The sequence below is a fragment of the Lathamus discolor genome, chromosome 2 (assembly GCF_037157495.1).
Source record: "Lathamus discolor isolate bLatDis1 chromosome 2, bLatDis1.hap1, whole genome shotgun sequence".
In the NCBI taxonomy this organism is placed as follows: Eukaryota; Metazoa; Chordata; class Aves; order Psittaciformes; family Psittacidae; genus Lathamus; species Lathamus discolor.
The window spans coordinates 151,789,272-151,801,408 of NC_088885.1; the positions used below are offsets into that span (position 1 = coordinate 151,789,272).

Here is a 12,137-nt window from a genome sequence, read left to right on the forward strand (position 1 = left end):
AGGAGTGTCCCCTTGTCCCCCAAACTGACATCTTTACTGAAGGTAATAAGGATACATATATCTCATTTCATTTTATACATATATATATATATATATATACAGCGAGAGAGAGAGAGAGAGATTCATTTTAACACATTTGAGCCAACTACCCTGCTTCTTTCAATTTGTTTTGTATAATAATGCCTCGGTGAGGTCTCTTAAAGGAAATTGCTTTGGAACTTACTTCCTGGACTGCCAAATAGCAAGATGCGCATCACTTTCCAGTTGTTTAAAATCCATGGTGGCAAACAGTTATTGCCAACCTCCACTTCAATGTACAAGACATAAGTCACTTCTAATCTGATTCTATTGACCACAACTCCACTTCATGGTAATTTGTTTGATATTCCTGTCAGTTCCTAATGAAGTCTTTGAAAAGCGAAGCAGATTAATGGACTTCCTAAATTAGGAGCTAATTTGTGTTTATCTGTTGTAAAACTCGGTAACCAAAAAGTGTTACTTTTTCCTAAATAAGGTGTTGGGATTCGGTGAGGAGAGTGAATCTATATGGCTCTTCAACAGTATCAAAAAGCTAATTTCAGCCTAATTGTGCTAATTACCCTAATAGATGAAAAGATGGATTCTATTTGTGTTGACTGAAGAGGAGCAAAGTGTATTGGCACTGACAGCTTGTCTGTTACCAAGGACACTGACCTACTGGGCTCTTAAATAAATTCTGTTAGACTTAGTGTAAGTTTCCTGTCACAGTTAGCCTCTTATTTTTTCCTCTCTTCCTGAAAGAAATAAACAACAAAAAGAGTAGAGATACAGGGACTCAATAGTATTTCACATGCTTTAGTTATTCTGGTATACCACTTTGGAGTGGAAATGCATATTGAAGAGAAGAATAAATCGTATATAAAGTAAAAGTCTTTAAGCTGATAAAAGTCAGGCAGCCTTTCAAAAAGTTTCCATAATACTCTTAGGTTAAACTCAATTTCAGATAAATACAAATTTATAGTGTCCTTAACACTTACGAAGTTGTGGAGTAAGATTGTGACTATACGATGATCTTTATTTTCCATCCCAAAGCTGGCTTTCAGAGCTTCACTGGGAAGCTCTCATCACTTCAGAAAGGCAGTGATGTTTTTCAAGTAAGATTGAACTGTAATACTCAAGTCATAGGTCTTTTTCAGCTTCACAAACAGATTTTGCTTCAACTATGGGGACTTGTATGATTCCTCAGAAGTCTGGGTTTCAAATAAAACAAGTCTGTGTACTGAATGATCCAGGTAGTTTAAAGTCTTGGAAAGATCTGGAAGCTCCTACTGTCTTCCAAGATTCTGGGTGTGTTGTTTTTTAGCCTCTGACTTCCAAATATCAGGTTTTGGATGCAGATCTCATTCAGCTTGGTACTTGACATCATACAAAAAACCTGTAAGTTTTATTCAGCTGTTTGGCTTCTTAAATTCTTTTTTTAAATTAAATTTCGAGACTTATGTTGATTCATTTTTAAAAAGCAAACCTGAAGATTTCTGGTTTAGATAAATTGTTTGTTTTTCATTTATGTACTTTTATGCCTGATCTTCAGGTTACATATAATTAATTTCCATTACCTTTTTTTATATTGCTTTTGTAACTTTATTTCCTGTAGCAGCAATGATTTTATTATTTCTTTTAATAAAAATTGTAAATCTACTTTATATAGGCAGATACTTTGAAATTCAATAGTGGATATAGAATCATAGAATAGTTAGGATTGGAAAGGACCTTAAGGTCTTCTAATTCCAATCCCCCTGCTATGGGCAGGGACGCCTCGCCCTAGACCATGTTGCCCAAGGCTAAGTCCAGCCTGGCCTTGAACACTGCCAGGGATGGAGCATTTACCACTTCCTTGGGCAACCTGTTATATGCTGAACAGTGCTACTTTTTTTTTTTTTTATGTAGACCAGATTTCGAATTGGCAGTGTCTATGAAGTTCAAAATGGCTTTTTCTATCTTGGAAGATATTTTTATTAACCATGTGCTAGGAAAGCATATGCTGGTGAGGAAACTGAAAAAATGTGGTGGGGTAAGTGAGATTTCCTTGGCTTAAGTATTGCAGAATCTGAAGGCTGATGGCAATAAGTTACATAGGAACTTATGGCAATGCTAAATTTCTCTGTTTTGCAGAATTTCAGTAACCGATTATTATGGAAAATGTGTCTGATGTACAAGTAATTGTGTTGCTTAGATTTATAGTGGTTATATTACTAGGATAGAATGAATTAATTGTGCTTGTTCTTCCTCTCCAGGGGTGAAAAGCTTTAAAAATCTTTGAACTTGGGGTCAAAAATTTTGTGATGAGAGAGAATTTTTTAAATATTTTTAATTTTTTTCAATTTTTTTCAGGAGGGTCCAGAAAGTGTTTTTAGTGAGCAGCTGGTCAGTAACCGTAGGTTGTATGATTTAGTCAAACTTTCATCTTAAACTGTGTTGGGAAAACTCGGTTGAATACAAACCGTTTTAAGCTAATTTGGAATGCTGATGGGGTGAATTCTTCTTTGTATTTTGATAGTAAAATATTGTTTTTTCATCTAAAAAATAGCAGTTATATGCAGAACCAAGTATTACCAAACTTTAAATTTACCGTAAATGCTTTCTTTAGTTGTTTGGGTGCTTTTTTAAGAAGGGCACTTTCTTCTCACGAGCAGTGAAAAAATGATGCCAACAGTGATAGTGTTTGGCTTTCTGTGCATGAGAAGGTGACTGGTTTTGCTGGTTATTATAATTTCTTATTTAGAAGAAGACAAGCAGTATCCCAAGCAAAGAAATGAGCAGTGCCTGATATAACATGATTTCTGTATTTATTAGTGTTGGCTTATAAAAGCAGTTGGTTTTGGCAGAACTGAAGTACATGTATATGTAAAAATAGTAGAAAATGTCAAGACTGTGAAATTAAGGAATGTCAGGATAAATATTCCCAATAGATTACTTATTTCTTTGTCTTGTTTGTCTGCAGTACAGTGATCTAGAAGTATGTGGTGGAAACTTACCTTTGTTGCAAGATGCTTCTTTCATTCCATGATCAATGTGGAATTCATAGGATCACACGATGTTTTGGGTTGGAAGGGACCTTAAAGATCATGTAGTTCCAACCCCTTGCTGTGGGCAAGGACACCTTCCACTAGACCAGGTTGCTGAAAGTCCTGTCTGTTCAAGGACCCCTTTAGGTACCAGAAGCTACTCTGAGGTCTCTCTGGAGCATTCTGTTCTCCAGTCTGTACAGCCCCAATTCTCAGCCTCTGCTGATTTAATATACAATAGAACTATTTAATCTCTAGGATCCCTGCTTTATCTTTTTTTACAGAAGTTAAAGGTACAAAGTGATAGAAGTACACAAAGCACTCTTTCTCATCCTTTACGTTATTAAATTATCTTCTAAATACTATGTCTGCGTCTACTAGAATTTAAGTGATGCTGAGTAAGTCACTTCAGGCAGTCCTGTTAGGGTCAGTCACAGTTATGTATTGCTTTCCCCACCTCGTGCTCTCTGGTCTTGCAGTTTCATAGCCCCACTTACTAAGTGTCTTGTGAGTCAAGACACCATTAGTGGCTTTGTTACACAAGTGTACATGTGGGGTTCAGGATAATTATCATCCAAGTGGCACGAAGTAAAAATAGAAAGTGAAACTATTCATCCCATACTGATAAAACAAAATGAGCAGTGTCAGCTGACCTTTCTATTGCTGACAACCTTATCTTCTGATTATTTATGATCATTTTAATACTGTATTTGTGAAGTTAATGCATGAATATGGTGTTTGAAACTTTCCTGTTTAGAAAAGTGGAAGTGTTTGTCTTGTTTGTATTTTTTGGTGAAGCACATGCATGTATTCACACACTTATTAATGCTGTCCTGTGAAGTTTAGAAGAGTCTTCTGCTTATAGGATATCATATTTCCGTATGTGATAGTTTTCTACTAATGAAATACAGTAGTTTTATCTACTAGCTTAGTATCAGCATGCCCTTTCCTCTATCTGAAACCTGTGAAAAATGCAGTATGTGGAAGACAGACTGGGAGCTCAAATATAACGAAAAAATACTGCTCAGATCCAGTCTACTGGGTTTTTTTTCTCAGGGAGACCCTTTAAATACCATAACTGTAACTCAAATATGCAGGCTGATTGTCTGTTCTTGAATTGCCGCAAAAACCTGACCTTCTTTAAAGACATCCAGGCTCCATTAAAGTTATGATTTTTCTCCTTCTGTGCTTGACACAGAAGAGTGATAAGGCAGTAGAAATACGCATAAGGAATTATGTCCTTAGAAATTTGATTTAAGAACCTGCATGATTTACTTAGAGGACTCACACAATCTCTGTCTCCCTGGTAATATGATCCAACTTTCTTGACTCAGTCTGGAGCAAACATCTTCTGAATAGATAACGTTTCTTCTTTATTTCATGATAGATCTCTATGGTTTCATACTGATTGACTCTTACTGGTTTCAAAATTAACGGAAATAAGATATTACCAATGTCAGTTCCTTTTAGTACCTTCAGTATTGTACAAATATAAAAGATGTTTGTACTGGTAAAACTGCCATAAATTACCAGTGGGTGATTGCCAGCATTTACTATGACTGAATGACATGTTTACATCTCTAAAAGCTTTCTAAGTATATCCTAGGCAAGTGCTTGGACTTTCATAAGAGTTTTGTCCTTTTTTAGGTTGAATAATTTTTGTATTTGAAGTATGGTTGAAAATAACTTAGGTGCTTAGGAGTAAAATATTTACTGAACAGCAATAACAGTTTAGGAGCACCACTGCTAAGCAAGAAGAAATTGTAGGCTGAAGTGTACTGAAAGAACTACAAATTTCTATAATGGAATGGAATTATATACTGTGTTGAATTAACAGTGCAACTCAAAACTGTTGTTACAGTTAAGCTTGCCTGTGGCCTAGGTGTTCAGTCATCTAAATGCTAATCCTGGAGTATGCTTCAGCAATGCTTCATGTTCAGTGAGTGAAATTGTTTTGTTACATACATGTGGAAATAAAAGACATTTCGCCCTTTCTGGGCATTTTAATATGTGTGCCATTTGGAGGGGTATAACTTCTGGGTGCTTGCTTCCCTGCTACAAGGCTACATTGTGATACAGGGAAAATGTCCAGGGGGAGAGAGACTTTATTTGTCTAAAATTGTCATTTATCCCCACAAAGCAGTTTCTTGATACAATAAATCTTTCTCCTAGCAAAACAGCTATTAGAGTTGGATTAAATTTTCGTGTTGGAAGACCCTGTCAATCAAATAATTTTGTGTTTTAGGAAATATGAATATGCTAATATTAAATGCTGGAGGAATTAATAATCTCACAGCCATTCCTACAGTGTTCTGTTTCTTTAAACTTTTTTCTTCTACTCTTTTACAAAATTTTGGAAGTTTTCTGGGTGAATCAGTTGTAGACTTGAATACTTGAATGTTTGGAAAATACTAAGATCATAATGACTTGGGATTTTTTACCTCTGGACATTGTGCTTTATGAAATTGTAGAGACTAATTAGGTTCCTCTCTTCAAAAAACTTCAGAAAATCTATTTCTGCTTTGTAATTGACAATTCTGTGAAACAAACCAGTGAGATTCCATGTAAGACATCTTGAGAAGTCAGTGATCATTTTTGTAACTCTCTGTATTGAAAATCATGTATGGTTTCTGTTTGTGTGCTGATTGTCTTTCAGACTGTGGCAGTAGCCTGTACAGAGTTGGGGTTTCAGTGTCTGTCACCACTTGACTGTACAGGATAATCTCTACAGAAGGATATGTAAAATGGATTAGTATTACACAATTCTGCGCCTTTTCTCAGTGATGGCTGAGATTATAGTTTTACGAACCGTATCATTTTCAGCTGTGCTTGTAGCTTTCAGTGGGTGAACTGTTAGTGCTGTTGAAAGGGAAATGTGTTCTGCATAAAACAGAAAAAAGACTAAAAATGTAGAAAAAATGGGGTAATTTTGTTGGTTTTTTTTTTTTTCTGAGATACACAGCTTTCACTTTCAGCTTAAAAACTACACACAGATCAGATCATGCTGAAGTGTTTTGGACTCTCTAGTTGAATGTGGGTAACGTGCTGATAAAAGCAGGTTCTACATCTTCAAAAGTGCACAAGAAATGCCCCAGCCTGTGCTTCACAGCTGGTGGGAAGAATACTGGGTGGGGAAAAGCTGAGGAATCTAAATGGGACACCTCTCTGCTTCAGGGCAGAACCAGCACTGTTCAACCTTTCCCTTACCTTTTTAATTCCTTCTGTAGTTCTTAAAACTGTAAGTGATAGAGAATCCAAAAGGTCTTTTGGCAGTCTGCTCTCTTTAGAAAGGAGAGGTTTTTAATGTCTGACTTATGTAGCCTTCGCTTCAGTGTCAGCCTATCATTGCTTTTTCTATCTCTATTGGACAAAGAAAAACATTTATTTCTTTTCTTTTAAAAGCTGTCTTCTGTACTTTGTAAGACTAATATCTTTTGGGCAGTTCTAGACTAGATAATTTAATGTCTTTTGGTCTGTTTTAAAAGGTGTTTATCTAAAGCTTTGTTTATTGCTTGAATAATTGAAGAACTGTATCAGTTAATCACTTCTTCAGCTGTGAAGCTCCAGCTGGGTGCAGTACTTCATCTAAGGGCTTAGTGCAAATTAGGTGGCAAAAAATTTCTTCCTAAGTGTTATGGATACAGATGTATCACAATATATTGTTTTCTTTTTCATGCCATTAAAATGGCATTGACTTTTGTGAAGGTGCAGCTTATTACAACCTTAAGTTTCTTTTCTGCTTTCAGCTGTGTCTGGCTTGTATTTGTGCAGCTGTCTTAAAATGGCATTTTGCATTTGCCATTCCTAAACTGCTTTCTTGATTTTTCAGGTCCTGTTTCCAGTTTGTCAAGAACCAGGCATCAAATGTGCCTGCAGCTCTGGCCAGCTTAGTGTTCTTTGCACATTTGATGAGCCCACTCTGTCATCCGAGTTTGTGGTGTAACTCAAATACTGCTGTGTTCAGACAGGCCCCTCAGAAGTTCACTCAATACATTTTTGTAGTTTGATGTCACAAGTGTTTCTGTATTTTTTCCAAACCCTTTTGCATCTGCCTCATGGGAGTGCTCTTTTGACACTCTTTTTCTAGCTTTCCGTCTAGGATTTTGTGTAATTTTTTGTCACAGCATCACTGAAGTTAAGATATGACAGATGCTGCTTCATCTGGATTTACAAAATCTATTTCCCTGTCATAGGGATAATTTGGAGTGGGTTGATACGACTTGTTCTTGACAAATCCATGTTGACTGTTACTTACCCCTTCATTACTTTGTAGATATTTGCAAATTGGATTTTTCTTTTAAATGTCTTTCTGTGAATGGAATTAAAGTTGACTGGGTTCTGATTCCCTGACTCCACCTTTTTCCCTTTTGTGAAGATAGACGAAATTGACAGAATGCCTCCAAGTTTATTCCCTTGCATTTTGATAAGTCAGAATGTTGCTAGTTAACCTGCTAGTGACAGTGTACTCTTTGATTGCTTGGGCTGCTGTCTACAGCTGCCTGAAAGGAGGTTGTAGCAAGGTGGGGTTGGTCTCTTTTCCTGGGTAACAAGCAATAGGAACAGGAGGAAATGTCCTCAAGTTGCACTAGGGGAGGTTTAGCTTGTATATTAGGAAATGGGTTTTTTTTCCTGACAGGGTTTTCAAGCATTGGAAAAGGCTGCCCAGGAAAGTGGTGGAGTCACCATCCGTGGAGGTATTTAAAAGATGCATAGACGTGGCACCTGGGGACATGGTTTATGGTGGACTTGGCAGTGATGGGTTAAAGGGTTGGACTTGGTGATCCTAAGGGTCTTTTCCAACCTAAATGATTCTGTGATTCAGTGCATCGATGACACTCACTATTGAGGTGTTAGATCTGTTTCCATATTACATAGCATGTTGTATTTCTTGCAGTTGCACCCTTTCCTGATGATCTAAATGAAGTTCCAGTGGAAAGGCTTTAAAAGGAAAGCTCTCCAATTTAACTTTTTCTTATCTGCAGTGAAATATTTAAGTATTGTCAGATCTGGGTTCTTTCCTAATGCAATGTTTTATGTTACTTCTTAAATGAAGCTTAGTATTCATTATGCTTTTTGGGGAATTCAGTACTGAAAGGTTTTTTTAATGTTTTTCTTTTTTTCCAGTTTGTTAAATTTGCCAACATTGAGGAAGACACACCTTCATATCACAGACGCTATGACTTCTTTGTGTCTCGATTCAGTGCCATGTGTCATTCATGTGACCATGATCCAGAAACACAAACAGAGTAAGTGCCATTCTGTATGTGTTAAAGAAAACTGTCTTAACATGTTAATATAGTCTGTAATACAGCTTTTCTTGTGATACTTAGTGGATTATTTCATTCCATAGGGAAGAAAATAAAAGTCTGACATTTTAAATAGCAAATCTAAATATTGCAAATCTGAGGTGGTTAAACCTCCTGGAATATTTAAGTGGAATTTTTCCTGAATAATTTCTCTCCAGAAAGGCTCTACTTATTATTGTAAATGTGTGCAAGTTGCGTAACTCCTTTGAGAAATTAATGGGGCTACTCATATGAATAGCAAAAGCATGTTTTGTGTCTGCTATTTGAGAATTACTCATTAAAATTGAATTCTCATAGATGTCTGCAGTATGAGACTGTCTGAAGCTGAAACGCCTTCATGCGTTAGTATTACAAATTTGGGCATTCTTATGTAAGCTCCACGATTGGTTTTACTTCAGCTCCCCCTAGCAGATGTGTTCTTATTGTTCAGCTGTATTTGACTGCTGAGTATCTTAGCAAACTTAAGGCATTTCAGATTATATTTGCATCTCCATTATACTTATCTTTTCTATTTCCATGTGCTACGTTATTTAGCCAACTGTGAAAAATCCATGTGCTTTATGTTTGTTTAACTCTTTGGGTGTGCTGTTTTCACGTTCACTGCGACACATAAGGATTTGTCCAAAAGTTTGCAGTTTCAAAAAGAATGAATACTTTGTACATTGCTTAGGAGGGAAGAAAAAAACAAACCAACAAATGCAAGCCAAAAAATTAATTTCTTATTTGCTGTAATTTGCTGCCATCTTATTTGTTGCCCTACTGTGGTGTGTAGGGTTCTGCTGTAAACTGTGTCTCTAAAATGGTTACGATTAAATCTGTCTGCTTCTCCTCTGCTTTTACCCCTGCCCCTATCTCTTTGTCCTTTAGGAGGATTATTCCAGTGACTGGTTTTACAGGCTGACCACGTGAATTGTATGGGGAACACCTGAATTGTATTGAGGGACAAAGGGAAAAGGGGAGCAGGTAGCACTAGCAAAGTCAGTTTGTCTACTGCAGATACCTCGTAACTTAGGCTTCTGCCAGGTACAGACTATTTACCTGAAGCTGAGGATTTCAAACAGTATTCATAAATGTTTTAATGAGCTTTCAGGGATTTTGCCTTTTTAGGCTTAGTGAAATTAAAACACAAATGTTAAACTGCTTACTTACCATTAAACATTTCATAGAGGATAGGATATGAAGATCAGCTCAGGATTTTTAGTGTTACTTTCACCTTCATTGCCCCTGGCAAATGAAAGGTAATATAAGTAATGAGCTGTGACATGGAATGAATGAAGAGACTAATACATCCCTCATTGGTCTGTCAGGTATGATTTTCTACTCATAAGGTTACCCCAAAATTAAAACACCTCAAAATTCAGAGAACTGTGCTAATCTTTTGCTCTTCAGGGTGTCAGCCTGCACCTTATCTGTGCTGCAGTTTGCAATGTTGTTGTACCCTTAGACAAGGAGGAATTTCATCCTAGTGACAGAAGTCTGCACATGACCTTGATTTAAATGTAATCTCTGCTTTATTACCTGTCTAAGCGTTCTTTAGAGCAATGTGATGAAATTTAATGCTGCGCCTTTCTCAGTAAGACAACCCTCATTTTTCAGCCTCCTGTACAATAGTAAGACCATGAAATCATTTCTAGTGGTACTCTAGTACACAAGTGTGGCCTTTTTTCCCCCTGTGAATCAATTTTTTACTCAGGTTAGCCAAATGTACGGCAATATTACTTTTTACTACTTCATTCTAGACAGCTTAAATGTATCTCTTCCAAAAGACATCTTTATCAACAGCAGTCATTGGAGTTGGTGCACCAATTTGCTGTAGGTTCTGAGGTAATTCAACAAAAGAGCTGAGCTGTGACAGATTACTACTTTAAATGCAGATATCACAAGTAGTTGATTCTGTTGATGGGGACTGGGGTGTCATTCAACTGATCCTAAACCAGACATGGAATCAAAGGATGGTTGGGGTCGGAAAGGACCTTAAGATCATCTACTTCCAGCCTACCTGCCATGGGCAAGGATGCCTCACACTAGACCATGTTGCCCAAGGCTTGACATTTGAAGTTGCTGTCCACCTGCATAGCTTGAGGTTCCACTGAACTTTCTGGCTTGCATGGGAGCTTGAACATCATCTACACACATAATCAGGTAATGTAGGCTCTGAGACTGAAACTGACCCTGACATGTAAAGTGAGAGATTCCTAGTATTTAATGAATCTAAACCTGCAGTGTCAGCAAAGCTTGATTACCTTGAGAACTCATAATTAAAAGGCAAAAAACCCAAGTTTCAGTGGTAGAATTTTGGAAGCTCTTTTCTTAAATGTCACTCTTAGATCCTCAATATTGAAAATTTAATATTGGATACTGCACTGTAGTTGCAGTGCAGCAGCAGCAAGAGCTTTTCTAGCTGTGCATCCCTTGGTAAAATTGTCTTGAAAGGTCTAGAATTACCATTCACATGCACACTGAATGTATGTGGTTTGCTTCAGAAAAAGCTGAAAAAACAGGAAGACTGAAATCTAAAGAAAAATATTACAGAGTTTAGTGACCTCTGTTCATCTAGCAAGTATCTTCATTCAGCAAATTTGATCAAAGGCGAGTTACATGTTGTTCATTCTGAAATTAAGATCTAAAAAAGAAGTGATGGATTTTTAATAGAAATAACTTTTAAATTTTAGCAAATCTTGTGCTTATTTCACTTGATGGCTCTACCACCCTTTCTTCTACTTGTTTTCAGTAACTAAAATCCTATTCCTACCATTTATTATAATGGCTAATTTGCTACTACCACTTCAACAAAATATTTTGCCATCCATTTAATTGCAGAGATTCTCCTGCAACCTGTTTTTAACAAAATAACGAAACTAGCTAACAGAGAGGCTGAGTGGCTAAGGCATTTTCGAAAACTAATATTATTTTTTCTGTGTTTTATTGTTTTTGATCAGATCTCAGTTAATTCCGTTCAAATGTGTTTGGGATAAAAGTGGCAGTCCGTGTTGTGCATTGTGCATAACTTGGTAGCATTATCCTTTGCTTTCCATCCTGTGAATCTTGCACAAATCTTTAAAACTTGGCTATAATTAATCCACAGCCTTAATTACAACTTCTAAGGACATGATCATGACTAGATATTGCTTCAGCTGTTCTGTGGTAGCTTCACACCAGTTTTCTTCAGCACTGGAATAGGTTGAGATTGTGCACAATTTCAACTGAAGGGTGGTCAATTGCATAGAGCTGGTGGATTTTTACCTATATGCCTTCTGTTGGAGGTGGTGCACACAGCTTGAGTATTCAGTGGTCAGTGTCAGCATTATCCTTATCCTTACAGATCATCTTCGGTTGTTTGAGCTTTGAAGGTGTTTAAAGGCAATATGGGCAACCTTAAGGAATTGGCCAAATTTCCATATTACTGCTTGTGAGAACCCAGTGGAATTCCACACTATGTAGTTACTATTGCCAACTAGGGAAACAGCCATACTGGGAGGTGCTGTGTTTCTTCTGCTTTTCACTAATTCCTTTTCTTCCTTCCTTAGGATCCGGATTGCTGGAATCAGGGGCATTCAGGGAGTGGTTCGAAAAACAGTTAATGATGAACTTCGAGCAACTATATGGGAACCTCAGCACATGGACAAGATCGTACCTTCACTGCTGTTTAACATGCAGAAAATAGACGATATTGACAGGTATTTTTATTCCTGGTCACTCATGTGTTTTAAGCACTTTTATTGCTAGCCCTGGAAAAATTCCCTAAAACCAGTATTAGCTATGCAGAGAAGCTTAAATGTTTGTTTTG

The 12,137-nt window shown here is 37.0% G+C and overlaps 1 protein-coding gene across 6 annotated transcripts in view; it reads left to right on the forward strand.

The window, feature by feature from the left end:
* EFR3A (EFR3 homolog A) overlaps positions 1-12,137 on the forward strand; it is a 77,461-nt gene that overhangs the window by 26,403 nt on the left and 38,921 nt on the right. For all 6 annotated transcript variants that reach the window (XM_065668962.1, XM_065668966.1, XM_065668964.1 and 3 more), the window contains 2 exons: positions 8,169-8,290; positions 11,878-12,027. In XM_065668962.1, coding sequence (XP_065525034.1) covers positions 8,169-8,290; positions 11,878-12,027 — 272 coding nt within the window. The remainder of the gene's footprint in view (positions 1-8,168; positions 8,291-11,877; positions 12,028-12,137) is intronic.